Raw genomic sequence first — 16,209 nt, forward strand, 5'->3', positions numbered from 1 at the left:
AATCTAGAAATATGTCTTTGCATAACACAATATACAAAATGAATATTTTGAATTTTCTCTTAATTCTATCCCCAAAGCCCCATCTCATCCCCCGAAGGATCAATAATGGTATCTTACTGCTTTTTCCCTGTGTGATACCTCGAATGGCAACCTAATGGTTGAAAGGCGAGTGACTATACTACTACATCAGTACTCACCCATGTTTACAATGGAGGGTGTAGCATTTCTGATGGATGCTTCATGTATGAAGATACTAATCGTTTCACATTATCTTATAGTCATTCAATGGTGGGTTTTGTTCCCAGACCTGTCTGGTGTTTGGACTGAACAACATGTAGAAATATTAACATAGACGTTTGGAGATTTTGGAGTGCGTTTTATTGTGCACTCTATCATTTTTGTGTAATATAAGGTGGATGCTTGTCTCTGGAGTCTTGTGTGATAAGAAAGTACCAATTTAACTCAATGGCAAGTTTTATAGAGTGGTGGTTAGACCAACATTGTTATATAGGGCGGAGTGTTGGCTAGTCAAAAGCTCTCATGTTCATCAGATGCATGTTGCGGAGATAAGGATGCTAAGGTGGATGTGTGGTCATATTAGGTGCGGTGAGATTAGAAATGAGGATATTTGGAATAAGGTGGGAGTGGCCTCCATGGTGGACCCGATGAGAGAAGCGCGATTGAGATGGTTTGGACATGTGAAGAGGAGATGCATGGATGCACCACTAAGGAGGTGTGAGAGGCTGGTTATAGAAGGTACGAGGAGGGGTAGAGGTAGACCAAATAAATATTGGGGAGAGGTGATAAATCATGATATGATGCAACTTCAGATTAGTGAGGACATGACCTTAGATATGAGGATGTGGAGGACACGTATTAGGGTAGAAGGTTAGTAGGTAGTGTAGTGTTGTCTTGCTTAGGGTGGTTGGTTTTTGCCAGTGTACTAGTTGTATTATTGTAGTTCTTGTTTTTGATACCCATCATTATTTATTATTGCTTTCAATACTCTATCCTAGCATGTTGTTTATTTTGTTTCGATTAGTGCACTATTTTGTTGTTGTTGTTGCTCCCTTATGGTACACTTTGAACTATTTCCTTATGCCTTGCTATATTTTCTTCTTTGTATCTTTAATTGCTGCATCCGAGCAGTGGGTCTTTCAAAATTAGCCTCTCTACCTCTACGAGATAGTGGTAAGGTCTGCGTACATTATATCCTCTCCATACCCCACTTTTGGGATTTCACTGGGTATGTTGTTGTTAATTTCTCTCCATAGAATGTACATATATTCTTTTGGTGTGGTTTAACTCATGAAAGAAGAAAAAACGACAACAATTTTTTTCCGAGTTTGAGAGTTGGTGTAGCAAAGGGAAGAGAAAGTTACTGTTCATACTGCAGTGAATCTAGTCGTTATCTACTTTCTTTTACTTTGGAAATTTGGAGTCTTATTATTGCTGTTATTTGATTAGTTGCTTAGTACTCAAGGGTTTATTTCCTAGTTGTTTTGACTTCTCTTGTTTTGTTTTAATAAGCTTCTTGATCGAGAGAGTTGGGTATCTTACCTTGTTTAGGGCTATAGCTTTAAATTCTTATCATATGGATACAATTGCGGAGCATGCAACCATTTTTAGTGAAGATATTTTTCATTTGGGCTTTTATCTTTTCTTTTTTTAATATAGAAGCATTAGGGTTTGCTTAAAAGGATTTTCTATAGTTTTCCTTTAATAAGCTAGTTTGAAGTGATTCAGAGTAAAACTTCTTCCTGCCACACTTTTACTTCATCTGTATAGAGTTTTTTGGTACATCTATATAGAGTTCCTTTTAGGGATGAAATTGTGTTTCAACTATAAAATAAGTGGACTGTGAACGCACTCAACCCCAAAAGTTGAAGTGTAAGGATTGTTCAAGACTATATATGGAGACAACAACTCATCCCCTCAACCAATGTGGACAGTCACACCAACTATTCATAAATGATGAGACATTTCGCTTGCCCTTTTTAATTTTATGTTGAGATTCGATAAAAGTTAATTGTGAAAGTAATTGTACTTAAATTTGTCATGCTAGAAATTGCCGCCGGAAATATGTGAACTTGTACAAGATAAAACTGAAATGCCTTCAACAAGATCAGGTTAGTGACTTCAAACCCAGTTGCCTATCAGTTTTTTAAAGTTATATATACCTGTGTTACGCAAATTCTTTAAAAGTTATGTTTCTCCCATAAAGGGGAAAATAATAACGAGAGAGATTAAGAAATCTGGAGGATTCTATGAGTGAAAAGAGTTGAAGAACAAGGGCATATACTCCCATGGGAAACTGCCTAACGAAATATATCTCTGATTGCTTGCAGTTTTTGTATCCCACGTTCTTTGTTTTGCATTTGCAGTGATACACTGACAATTCTTCATCAAGATGAAAACTGACATAGTTTTCCCTGCAAATAAATATAGACTAACCTCTGTTCAACTTTAGTTTCAAAATTATATAGAATAACCATTTATTTTTCCAAAAATCTATTTTTCTCCCATTGCCTACCTTTGAATGCAGCTTGTTGCAAGAACTGTGGCAACAAGTTTCTAATATTTCTCCAGACACTAACACTCTGTGGAGTAGAACCCAGATTTGACACCATATATTCATCCACCCAAATTTTTATAATTTCCTTTCTCCATAAAACCTCAACTTTCACATTTAATCTCCACAACCATTTCATGAGAAGACTCCTATTTTTATTCTTTTTTGAAACTGGTAACTGTGTCTACATTTTATAATGAGCAAAATAGTACATGGCTCGTACTGATTTACAGAAGTACTCCAAAACTCTACTGTCCTATATCTGTATTGAAATTAAAACATCAACAATAGAAACAAAATCATTTGAGTATAACTGATTACACAAAAAAAAACACAGGACAAGAGATAATTCAACTTGAGCTTCTGCATACTATTTCTACATTCTCAAAACATCTAGAGTTCATCTCCTTCTAGATTGTCCACTAGATGTTGACTGGGAAAATTCTCCGTCTACTTCTGTTCTTAGCCTGACCTGCTTCCTCCCAACTCTTAAGAGTGTCTTACACTTTTCTACACATAGTCCATGATATGCCTTTGAGGTTTAAGAATATTCTCCCAAGTTGTCCTGTATTCGTGCAGTGTAGGAATATATGGTTAATTGTCTCTGCCTTTTCACCATAAAAGGAACATCTGGAACATAATGGGATCCCTCTCCTCATCAATTTATCCTGTGTAAGGTTGCTTCCTTATCCAGAAGCCACACTAAGCAAGCTACTTTGTGTGGTATTTTGGTTTTCCAAATATGTTCCAAGGACAGTTGTTTAACTGTTGATTGGAGTGGTTCATCATTCTGTAATCTGCATAAACCTTGAAAGAGCCACTGTTATTACCCAGCCACCAAAATACGTCTTCTCCTGTCTGAAGCCCCCTGAACTGTTCAGTTGTGCTAAAAAATTCAGCCACATTTTGAGTTTCCCAGTCATTAAACTGTCTTCCGAAAGTAAAGCCCCAACCTTGAGGTGTCCAAAGTTCTGCTATAGTTCTTTGTTGGTGTAAAACTAGATTGTATATATCTGGAAAAAGCATTTCTAGACTGCCAACCTCATGCCATTCATCCTTTCAAAAGTGAGTGTTTCCCCATTAAGCACTTTCATCTTGGTATTGGTCTTGAATTCACTCCACAGCTCTCTAATGGATCTTCATAAGCTTATCCCATCAGGTGTAGTAACCTCCTGAGTCATCCATTCTGAGTGCCTTGCTCTGTATCTTCAGATTCTTAATTTCCAGTCCCCCATATTTCTTTCCAATTAGTGCTTTCCACTTAACCAAGCAAAATGCTTTCTTTCTTTGTTCCGTTGTCTCTAAAAGTTCCTCCTGATGCTATCCAACCTATTAATGACCTCTGTTGGAATTGGGAACACGGACATCATGAATGTCGGGAGGGCATCAAGAACTGAATTAAGGAGAGTCAGTCTACCTCCCAGAGACAGATATTGAGTCTTCCACCTGTCTAATTTCAGTTTACGTTCTTTGCCCTTAAAACAAGGCAAGGGGGTGTGATTATTTAGACCTGCTTTTAAACCTCTTGAGTAAATCTATTACAACAGTTGTGCAGACAGCCAGTTTCTAGTTTGAATACCTAATCTAGTATCAATTTTTGCACAAACTTTTAGGGGAAGGTACTATTATGAAAGGGCTGAATTTTCTTTTTGTCCTGGGCTGCACATTTGTGCAGATAGCCAGTTTCTAGCTTGAATACCTAATCTTGTTTCAATTTTGGCACGAACTTTTAGGGAAAGGTACTAATCTGAAAGTGCTGAAAATACTTTTCTGTTCTGGGCTGCACAGTTCCCTTGAGCTTGCATTTTGATCACTGTTTATCTTTACTTTGAATCTCAGGTGATTGATGTGGATGTTCTTCAGATGCTCGAGGAAATAGAGAAAAAATCTGAAGTGGGTGACATCCTAAATTACAGGTCTACTGCTGAACGTGAGTTACAGGTATGTTTAACTTGGAAAGAGCTAGTCATTATTGCCAAAATTGTGTTGCATTCCTACTCGTTCTGCATTTAGAAGAATTAACTAGCTGATATGATAATAATAGTTGGTGGTGTAAATGTTATCACTGGAGATGTTGAATATATGCATGGTATCAACCGAAAATAACCAAGTCACATTTTGTTTGATAGGGCGAAATAATCAACCAAGTAACTTTGATGCTCTACTTAGTTTTGTTTGTTTTTTTTTTTTTTTTTTTTGGGGGGGCGGGGGGGGGGGGAGAGGGAGGCAACTGAAACTTTTAGAGTCAAGTTTACGCTCTTTCCTCCTCTTTCAATAAGCTTTTCATAGACGTAGTCGTACTCAATTTCCCTTGAGAAGGAATCCACTTCTAAGATGGAGAGAATACCGGGATGCATATGCTCTTTATATGGTTAAAGAAAGATGTAATGAAGTGGTGGGGATGGGCAGAGAATATGTCATTTCATCATTTTACTTCGTGTTTCATTTCTTTTAATTACCGAGGTGTTCGGTCTAGCTTGCACGCACCGCGATTATTGCAGGAGTACCTGCTATCTCCCACCAACATACGTACCGGGTAACTTTGTCTACCTAGACTTGGACATATAGGAAGAAATCACCTACTTCCTCCGTTTTAATTTGTTTGTCTTAGTTTGACTAGGCACAAAGTTGAAGAAGATAAAGAAGACTTTTGAATCTTGTGGTTTTAAACTAAAGATATGTATAATGTACCATACCTAACTATCCTTTAATCTTGTGGTTTTAAATATGCCATGTGAGATGTTGGAAACAAAGAGTTGCCAAGTTAGTATAGAGGCATCATTTTGAAAGAGACTAAAAAAGAAAATAAGACACACAGATTAGTGTGCCTTATCATTCCTTCTTTTTAGTTTACAATGTTCGGAGAATTACTATCTATAAGTAGTGAACATTTTTTGGGGAGTGGGTCTCAACAGTTTGTTTTTTCATGCTTGTTGTATTGCTATTCTTCATTTTTGTTGAATAATCACTCCCTTATATCCACACGCGAACACATAAATATATAAATAATTGATTTCGCTGGGTCTACAGGATATTTTGTTGAATTCATCTTTGAGTAATGTAAACAACATTGTCAATACTGTTAAACCTATGGAGGATGAGCATATGTCCAGCAAGCCTCGTGGATGGTTAAATTGGCTATCACGTGGCATGCTTGGTGCTGGAGGAACTGATGATTCTAGCCAATTTTCTGGTGTTATTTCTGATGATGTGGTCAAGGTGAGCCTTATCACCTCTTTTCCCTTTACTTCCCTATCTCTGCATTGCCTATAATAAGCAAAAAAAAGGGTAAATAAGCAAATATTATATTGTTTGTTGTTCATAATGGACTGTTTAGTTCTGAAGTCACGTGGAATCAATATAATTGACATATTCTCAGTATGAACGGAAGTAGGCACAGAAACTTACATACTACTTTTTTGATGAAAAGAAACTTGCATGCTTTTTGTGGGGCTTACCTTGCGCCCTGTACTTTCTCCACCTGCTAACATACCATTTTCTGAATAAACTTTTGTACTCGTTGGAGTGGGATAATGACTTCAAATTTCACACAGTTACTATAACCAAAGATCTAGTGTGGTCAATGTCCACTATTACTATATTGTGGACAGTGGTAAAAAGGTAGTTCTTACCTCAAATTTGGGGACACGTGGCCTTGATTAAAACAAATGGTAGATCTAGTGGGCAGTGCTGGGATTGTTACCACATTAATGGTGTACTTAATTGCATTTTGGCCGAGAAGCTAAATGTGTTAAAGAAAACCTGAAAGAAGGGAACAATAAGATTCCTGGAATCTTCTAAAAAGAAGTAGAAAAGAATGACGTCCTGTAAAGATTACTAATACTTAATAGACTGGCAGGAAGTATGGTATTAACAGAAGAATTCTCTCAAAGAAAAGAGGTAGAGATAGCATTTACTTCATAAAAAAAGAATAGAGGTAGAGACTAGCTACACAAGGTGGCAAAATGTGAAGAAATCATAGGAGGCAGAAATCAAGGTTTTTATTCGTTAAAATAAGGTAACAAAAGCACTAGTATCTGTATGAAGATGACCAGTATGCACGGACAATATGAAGGACACTGAAAGACCCTAGATGCCAAAGAGCAACAACAACATACCAGTGTAAACCCACAAAATAGTGTCTAGGAAGGGTAGAGTGTACGTAGACCTTGCCCCTACCTTGTAGGTAGAGAGGTTGTTTCCGATAGACCCTCGGCTCAATGGTAGATAGTATCCCACAAAATAGTGGCTAGAGAGGGTAGAGTGTACGTAGACCTTACCTCTACCTTGGAGGTAGAGAGGCTTTTTCCGATAGTCCCTTGGCTCAACGGCAGATAACATCCCACCGTTAAACAACTGAGATGTGAAGTGAATGCCTAGCAAGGTGGTGGTGGTTCTGCCACTCGAGCGTCTGAACCTGCATTGTTAATTACAGCACCCCCCACAAATGGGACATGAGTACCGTGGAATAACACTTGTATGATAAGGCAGACAGAATAACATAAGATAGGCAATAAAGCTCATGAATATAGGGGCATAAAACATGACATAGTGGTAGCGTAGGAAAGCTAAGGAACATCTTGTAGTTCATTATGCATATTATCTGTCTTAGTCCTTTTTGATGTAGTTTATTAAGGGTTGGTATTTGCATTAACGTGATTGCTATGAATTTCAACTTTTGACCAAAAATACTTGCTGACACTTTTTTTTAACAGGATATATATGAAGCTACTAAGTTCCAGCCTGTTCTATCACTGGATGATGATGCTCCTGCAGACAATCAAATCTATTTCTCTTCATTGAAGTTCAACATCAAACAAGTTTCTGCTAGTATACGGAGCATGTAGGGTGTGATGTCTTACTTGTAAAAGACAAACTTATCTGACACTAAATCTACATTTTTCCTTTTCTGGTCATTATGGTTCAAAATTTAAGTGGTTGAGTTTTGGAAATCATTCTTGTGATTTTAAATCTATACTCAACTGTTTCAATAGCCTTTCTCCTTGTTCTTTTAAAAGATTTAGCTCTCCTCAAAAGCATAACCTACCAACCTGGGGACCTACTTTGAATTAGAAATGGACAAGCAATGGAGACTCTTGCTTTATTTGCCACCTCTTTCTATGGGATCGGGATCATAGTATACACTTCATACAAAGTTGCTTTCCTTGAAGTGTCAGTGATGTCTCTGGAGTTACTGAATACAATAAAAAGACTAATCAGTTCAAAGACGATATGTGTGTTTGTCTTTTCTTGATCCTTGGCCTGATACCTATTTTATGTTGATTATTGTTTTATGAAGTACATGGAATTGAGTTGAAATGGATTAACATGGGGAATGGCGATTCACATAGTCGACCCTCACTTGTTCCAGATTTATAGTTGTATTGATTTATGTTATGGTGCACTTACAAGTTGCACTTCTGTTTTATTTTCTAGGAAGCTGGGTTATGACATTGCCAGTTTGGTACTTGAAGGGATTTCTGTTGGGTGTGAGACTTGGGAGGAGGCTGCTGTTATCATTGCTGAAATAAACTCGGTCAAGATGCTTAATCCATTCAGCAAACAAGTCGTTTTACGAACAAGGGTTAGTCTATGTTAAAGAAGTTAGTAATTTTGAGTGACATGTCCATATTCATGTTACTTCCAATTGCACATGCAAGTGTACGTGATTGCGCAAGGAATATAGTGGCTCTAAAAGAGCTGGATTATCAAATCCAAAGGAATTGTCGATTAACTATTCTAATGAATTATACTAGTCTAATTATTTATTCAAGCGTGCCAAAAGAGTTTAATTTATAATTGAATATTAAGAATGCAAGAATAAAATAATAAAATTACTTCCAATAAGTGGGATAATTCTAGGGCTGCAGTGTGCTTGAGGTTTCATGTATCACATCTCATGCTTGAATTAACTACGGTTATCAACCAACATGGGTTGTGGTGCACTGGTGGGAGTGCTTCACCCTTAACCAGAGGTCTCAGGTTCAGGTTCAGTCCCCGGGTATGAAGAAAATCCTGTTGGGAGCGCCACCCCTAAATGGGCCCTGCAGTGCGCAATTCGAATTTAGTCGGAGCTCCAATGTGGGCTCCGAACACCGGGTGGGAAACCAAAAAAAAACTACGGTTATCAAATAATGATTTACGTAGTTGATTTTATGATCATGATCTCTCGACCTCTAATTGCGTACTCCAATGACTGTCTAACTACATCGTTGAGCGGGGATAGACAGTACTCAATTGACAAGCATTTATATTTTACCCCGTTTAGTAACCAAGCTCGGTGTTCGTTCAAGTGTCAATCCTAAACACAAATTTGAACAAGTGATATGTAAGAGAGATCGAGCTCTTTGTAATCTTTTGTCTATCTACCTTTCCGTCTCTCGAGTTCAAGAATAGACTATATTTATCTCTATAGTTATCAAACATGAAATGCTAAAACAAGAATACAAAAGTAATTTAAGCGACGACCAACATTAATTCAAAACAATCAATGTTCAACAATTACCCGTAGCTACAACTCCAGAACAAGGGTCTTGAACTACGAATGTCTAATAAAAGAAGAAAAAGAAAAAAAAACCCTACAAAGTATTGACAACTTTATACTTGATGCTCCATAATATTTATTCCTATGGACTATTTATAGATGTAGAAATCCCTAAATAAAAGAATTGAGTCCAAAACAAATTGAGAACCCAAAACCAACAGGAATTGGGTTTAGGCTGAAACAGTCCAACCGCCTCAACAATTAGCGCCTTTCATCAATTGGCAAGTGCCTTCAGAAGTTGCCACGTGTCAATGAGTAACGACCATCAATTTGCTTTCTTTAATTTCAGCCGACTTTGCATATCATATCATATATATATATATATATATATATATATATATATAAAAGAGAACCTTAAGCCCGCTTACGTGGCGCCACCACAAACTAGAATTTTCTTTTAATTTATTTATTTACAAAACTAGCCTTCCCCTTTCATGAAAAATTGTGACTTTTATGAAAAGTTGCGACTATAATGAAGAGTTGCGACTTTTATGAAAAGTTGTGACTTTTATGAAAGTTGTGACTTTTATAAAAGTTGCGGCTTTAATGAAGAGTTGCGACTTTTATGAAAAGTTGTGACTTTTATGAAAGGTTTTAACCTTTCTGAAGGGTTGCAACTTTTCCAAATAGTTGTAACCTTTCCAATAAGGCACAATAAACATTTTTTCACACTACCCTTTGTTGTTTATAAATAGAGGGATTTCCTCTCATTTTAATTTTAAAACAACAAAAATTCTGAACCTCTTCTTCTTCACAATTAAATATTTGTGTACTTTGCTCCTGTTGAGTGGCTCACTGACACCATTGCTTATGTTACAGATTCTGGTATGTATTTTTATAGTAATTTATTTATGCTTATGTTATTAAGGATAAATTATAAGATGTAATAATTTTCATTTTCCTTTACGTTTATTAATATTTGTTACTATATAATCTTGTGTGTAAGATAATATAGTGTTTTGGTTTTAATGACTGATAGGTTTTAAGTATCATTTTATAAATTTCATGATATTAAATTTTCGCGCGAAGCGCGGGTAATTTTACTGGTATATATATATATATATATTAATATAATATTCAATTTAATCAATTAAGCTGTCTGCTTGATTTCCTTCTATAATCTTCCATCTTTAATTATTTTAGCTCCAAACTTTTCATCTTTAAACCAGTTTTCTTCTACATAAAATACACTATTTAGCACAATTCATAAAACTCGTTCTCAAAAAGGACAAATACAAATTATAAATGTGAGGCAATAATTATTAAAAATATATATTTTTGGCCTCGCATCAAGAAGATTACTGTCTTGATAACAATTTGAAATCTTTCCTTCTGATATTTCCACTGTACTCATTTTGTGGCTCATGAATTTAATGGAAAAGGGTAAAAAATGCCCTTGAAGTATGGCAAATTAAACAAAAATGCTCTCAATTAATAGTTTGTTATAATGTCTCTGCCGTCAATAGTTGTGCATCTTTGACCCCTATGAACTAGGTGGCTAGTTAATTGCCTCTATGTTTGCTTGTATTTATGCATACGCATCACTTCTTGCAACTAATTAAGATTATATTTGTTTATAAACTGGTATAGCTTAAAATGCTTTGGTTACCTTAGGTAAATTCTGATCGAGGAAAGCCCAAAATTCATCAACCTTCTCTAAGTTTCCAACTTGACATGTCGCGTCTAAAACAGGATTCTACTTTATCTGTAAAGGTATTGTCATCTTCTTTGCTTTTACAATATTTAAGTCAGTTGCAAATTTTTTACTATCACCACAATGTTATGCAGCTGTTATAAGTTATTTAATTATTGAACAGGAGGTTTTTCAGAGATTGACATCCTATAACTTTGTATAAACAGGCCTCTGTCCAGCCACTTCAAATTACTTGTGATCTAGAATGTTTCAAGAATATTATGAGTCTTTCTTCCCTTTTGGAACACTCTTGTTCTCTGCAAGACAGGGTAAGTATTCAAGCTATTGTGATTGTTTTACTTAGAACTCCATAAAATTTAATACTTCTAAGATCTCTGGATAGTCGTCTTATTTTCACTTTGGCCTCCAGGTTAATCCACTGATCACCAAAATTCCATTTCATTGTATAACATACAAGTTACTACTTAAAACATGACATTTTGCTTAGTGGTGTTCAATGTCAATGTGTTACATTCATTTGGTAATTGATTTCTGATTGCCTTTATATCATTTTGCATGAATGTTTCTTATCATAATGAACATCATACAATGGGTGCTCTAACAGTGACAGAGAACATCAATTTACTTTGCGATTGGGAGCTAATGCAACAAGTATAAAAGTGCAGAAAAGATGCATAAATTAATTTTGTGAATGGATACAACTATTAATAGAAGTCAAGGACAGTGTGTATATAATATTTGTAGAAGCAGAAAATATATAGATTCTAGACTTAATTTTCTCTACTATAACTCCTAACACTGGGCACATCTTCTATAAGTTAAGGCGTAAACTAATCAGATCTCAGCTTTAAAACAAAAATGTAATTTAGCTAGAACACTTGGGAGAAGTTTGATGATTTCTAACTCAAATTCTGACTTATTTATATAACTGTTAGAGTCCCACATCGGTGGGTTAAGGGCCTTTTGGTCTCATTATACGGTCCTGGGCAATGCTCCCCTAGTTTTTGGGATTGAGTTAGCTCCCAAGTTTCATTCTTTAACAATAACTAACTTATAAGTTACATACGAGCATATCCTCAAACGTAAGTTAAGAAAGAAATTTTCTTACTTTGAATCAGAGCAAATAGTTGGCAAAATAGTACTGATGGAGCACTTGGAACAACTTATCGGAAGTTCACTAGAATGTTGCTAAAATGTTATACCAATTTTTGTGGTAGCATCTCCTTTTTATGGTCATTTTTGCAACTTCTTTTTGGGAGATCTTTTTAACTATACTATTTTTCTTAAATCTCCCAAACAAAAGACGCAAAAATTGACCAGAATAAGGCGATGCCTTCACAGAAGTTACAGGTCAGGGCCCAAATACTATTGGAACATTCACCTAATCTGAAGTGTTGGTTGCCAAAACAATCTTTTGCAATAGACATTGGCTTCAGATGATCACTAGAAATAGGCATCGTGACTTAGAAATTGTCAAAAGAAATGAGACGTACACTGCTGGGATTGTCAGTGACAATGAGAGTGTCATCGGAATGGTTACTTAGAAAAGAAGCAATGCCAGAACAGTCACCAGAAAAGAGAAAAGTGAAATCATAAAAAAGGAAAATTTTAGAAAACCTTATTACTGATTGATGTTTTACGTCTCTACCAAAATCGTAGATGCTCTGATATCATGTTAGGAAAATAAAAGAGAGGAGAGACATTGATGATTTGATGAATGTGTAACCAAATTATAGATGTCAAACACAATGTGGGCCAATATTCAACTTTAAAATTGAACTGTCTTCTACTAAAACTCTTTTAACTTTCTAATACCTAAACTAGTCGTTACATTGTTTAATAAGACAAGGCTTTACATGCTAGATGGTGTTGTGACTTGATAGTGTTCCGTGTTACAGATTCTGTCATCCATCAACAGAATTCAAAATACGACTGCACGACTTCAGACTAAAATTGAGTAAGTATATCAAGCAAGCTCATCTATTTAGTAGATATTCTTGTCTCCTAGTCAAAGACATGGATTTTACTTTTATATGCGATATGATTATACTGATACAAGACAATTTGATATCCACTTGCTGCTCTTCCTATGTTTTATGTTTCTCCGCAGGCATGTCTTATCAAATCGCAAGACTGTTACATGGAATGTCCATATATTGGGTATTGCCCTCCTTGTTCCTGGTGGAGGTGCAGATTCTGACATGCCGAAAATGGTAATTCTTCCATGCCATTGTTGGTGCATTATCCCCATTCCTCCATTATTTGTCTACTCAATGTCCTTCAGATCTTCTATTGCTCTAGGGCTTTCTTCCTACCTTGTTATTCTTTCTAGGTCCAAAACAGCTCATATTTTCTATTCAAGTTTGGTAGATTTGATTTGCAATTCCCAATCACATGTATATTTGTGTTCTGTTCCCTAAATGAAGTTGTAGTTTAGAGGATTTCACATCTACAAATTTGGGACCATTTAAAGGAGATTTTGATTTGGTCCGAATTGAATATTTAGTGCATACGTCATGTATAGTTAAACTAAATTCAATTTTTTGAGTGTATCGTAATGAATTGTTAGTGTATAGCTCATGTATAGTTAAGCTATATTTAGCTTTTTAATTGTATCATAATGTATAGTCAGTGTATACTTTCTATCTTTTTTGATTATTTTTTATGAAAATAAAAACATGGCTATATTTATTGTTGACTAATTACTTTATTGTATACATTTGAAACTAGCCCAATAAGATATTGAGTTGCCCTCCAGTAATTTTATTGTGATCCATTATTTGCATGGTGTGATTGACCAATTTATGATTGAGAACTGGAAGGCTTCATTATTTCGATGTAATTAGTGCATTTTCAGTTGCCTAAAATTTCTAGTTTGGGCAGGTACTTGAAGCAGGGGAATTAACCTTTGGGTCTAAAGGTGACAGAGATACTTTATTAGCATCGCCTCTTTGCACTAGTAATGTTGTCTTGGGTTGTCAGCTTCAAGATCTGTATGATCACTTTGAGATTAACATTAGTGATCTTGAGGTTAGTCATTTGCACTTTGATATTCAACTTCCTCGTATGGTGTAAGTTAAGTGATTCTGTTCTGCAGGTAAAACTTTTAACTTCAAATCCCTCTAGAACTATCCCCCTTCTGGAGAAACTTTGTACCAATATCAACTTGACATTGTGCATTATTGCTGATGAATCAGAGTTGAAAAATTGTGAGGTAAGTGAATCATTTTGATGACTATTTTTCTATATGTTGTGACAGCAATTTAATTTTTGGTTTCCAATAGTCTTTTACTTTTCTCCAGAAATCATAGGCTCTTAATTCTTAAGCCTTTATTTGTTGTCGTGTAATTGAAATTGATGGATATTGCTGGTGGTGCAAGGATCTAATTTAGTCGACAAACTATTTCGTGCCTCTATGTTCTTGACTGGTAAAAAGGAAAAAGTTTGACTGCTAAATGTACATATTAATTGTTTCACCTTTAGGTTCATTGTTTTTCTTGCCTTCAAGATACTAAAGATGCTTCTTTTCCTTCTCCTGCATTGGATGGGCGTAGTTCAATGTGGGACAGAAGAAGAGCTAATGATCCACACTGTTCAGTTTAAAATTTGAAGGCATGTAGACTCCAACTTAATTGAGTATATTTGCTTTTAATTTAAAGAACGCATATTATCAAGGTTTCTCAACATTTCTAGACTTTTATTTTACTATCGGAAAATAGTAAAAAATGTCCTTAAACTATGTGAAATTGAACAAAAATGCCCTCCGTTAATAGTTTGGTCCAAAAATGCCCATATTGTTACTTTTTGGTAAAAAATTACTAATAAACATATTGTGTCTTTCTTGTCAAACAGATAATTTTTTAAAATAATGTATTACTTTTAAAGAACTTTTTTCTTTTAAAATCCTATTTACTAATAATCTTTTTTCTTCTTAATCTCCTTTTATCAATAAAAAAAATAGAATTACACCATATACATTTTAAACTAATAATATAGGTCATATATATATATATATATATATACACACATAAAAGTTCCTTATAACTTCATCTTAATTTTCATTTATTTAATGAATAAAAAAAATTTCCTAATAAAATAGATTTTCTTTTTCATATTCTTTTCGAAGTAGGATAAACATTTGCTAGTATATTCCTTGATTTTAAATATAAAAAAAAAAAAAGGGTCAACAATAACTCCATCGACGATATTTAAAGATATTTTGTGATTTGAAGCAATGTAACAATTTTTTGTGTTTTGTGGCATTATGATTGTTGTATCTCAACTTTAAAATTGTATATTATATTAACAAATTTTTATCCTTCTTCAATTAGTTTTTTTTTTAAAAGAAATAAACATGTTTCCTATTTATTAGAATTTATTTTAGTCGTTATTTAAATGAAAATTAATGATGGATTACTATGATCTTATATATATGATAATTAATGATGAGTTACAATATTTTTATTAGGAAAAAAATGTGTTTCAAAAGAAACGAAATAATGAGTGTTTTTGACCAAAAAATAACTATATGGGCATTTTTGGACCAAAGCATTGACAACTGAGGCATTCTTTGACCAAAGTATTAACGGAGGACAGTTTTGTTCTATTTCACATAGTTTAAAGACATTTTTTATCCTTTTCCATTTAACTATTAAAGGTATACCATTGATAGTTTCTCAATAATGGATATTGTATTTGTCCAGTTTGCCGCCATGTTTATGAATATAAATACATTTACCTGATAATTTGTTTTAAGAGGTGTCTGTTTTACTTGTTTTGCTTACTTTAGGACGGTTTATCCTTCTTTTATTTAAATCTTAAGAACTCTAGCTTATTACCAGATGCTTTCTTTTATTTTTGTGTTTTGACCCGTGATTAATTTTATTGATAACAATCCTTCTGCATTTGGTGTACTTCATTATATATACTCTCTCTATCCCAATTTATGTGACTTACTTTCCTTTTTGGTCAGTCAAAAAAAGAATGACACATTTCTATATTAAGTAACAATTTAACTATAAAATGTCTATTTTACCCTTAACGAAATGATTTACAGCCACACAAATTTCTATCATTCATTTTGGACCACAAGTTTTAAAAGTCTTCCTTTCTTTTTTAAATTTCGTGCCGAGTCAAACTACCTCACATAAAATGGGACAGAGGGAGTATTAAAGATGATGAGATGTAGTGTCATTTGTTTACAAAGTGGATTATTAGATTTTATATACAAGATACCCCAGATAGGTAGTTTGGATTTTCCTCCCAAATTGTGACAATTTGACCCATAAAAGATTTCTTATGCTAGATATTTCCTTCATCATTAATACGTTACCAGTTTCAAGAAGAAATATTTCCTTCATCATTAATCATTTTTCTGCTTAAAATCTTTATTTTCAAACTATCTCATACCTACATATGTCCACCGACTCCCATGTCGTT

The 16,209-nt window shown here is 34.6% G+C and overlaps 1 protein-coding gene across 1 annotated transcript in view; it reads left to right on the plus strand.

The window, feature by feature from the left end:
- LOC125840712 (uncharacterized) overlaps positions 1-16,209 on the plus strand; it is an 86,021-nt gene that overhangs the window by 30,407 nt on the left and 39,405 nt on the right. The window contains exons 12-22 of the mRNA XM_049519678.1: positions 2,066-2,129; positions 4,412-4,513; positions 5,603-5,791; positions 7,288-7,415; positions 8,009-8,156; positions 10,731-10,829; positions 10,977-11,078; positions 12,669-12,727; positions 12,881-12,983; positions 13,654-13,800; positions 13,868-13,984. Of these exons, the coding sequence (XP_049375635.1) occupies positions 2,066-2,129; positions 4,412-4,513; positions 5,603-5,791; positions 7,288-7,415; positions 8,009-8,156; positions 10,731-10,829; positions 10,977-11,078; positions 12,669-12,727; positions 12,881-12,983; positions 13,654-13,800; positions 13,868-13,984 (1,258 nt within the window). The remainder of the gene's footprint in view (positions 1-2,065; positions 2,130-4,411; positions 4,514-5,602; positions 5,792-7,287; positions 7,416-8,008; positions 8,157-10,730; positions 10,830-10,976; positions 11,079-12,668; positions 12,728-12,880; positions 12,984-13,653; positions 13,801-13,867; positions 13,985-16,209) is intronic.

The sequence above is a fragment of the Solanum verrucosum genome, unplaced genomic scaffold (genome assembly GCF_900185275.1).
Source record: "Solanum verrucosum unplaced genomic scaffold, falcon-dt-bn FXZP01000176.1, whole genome shotgun sequence".
NCBI classification, from domain to species: Eukaryota; Viridiplantae; Streptophyta; class Magnoliopsida; order Solanales; family Solanaceae; genus Solanum; species Solanum verrucosum.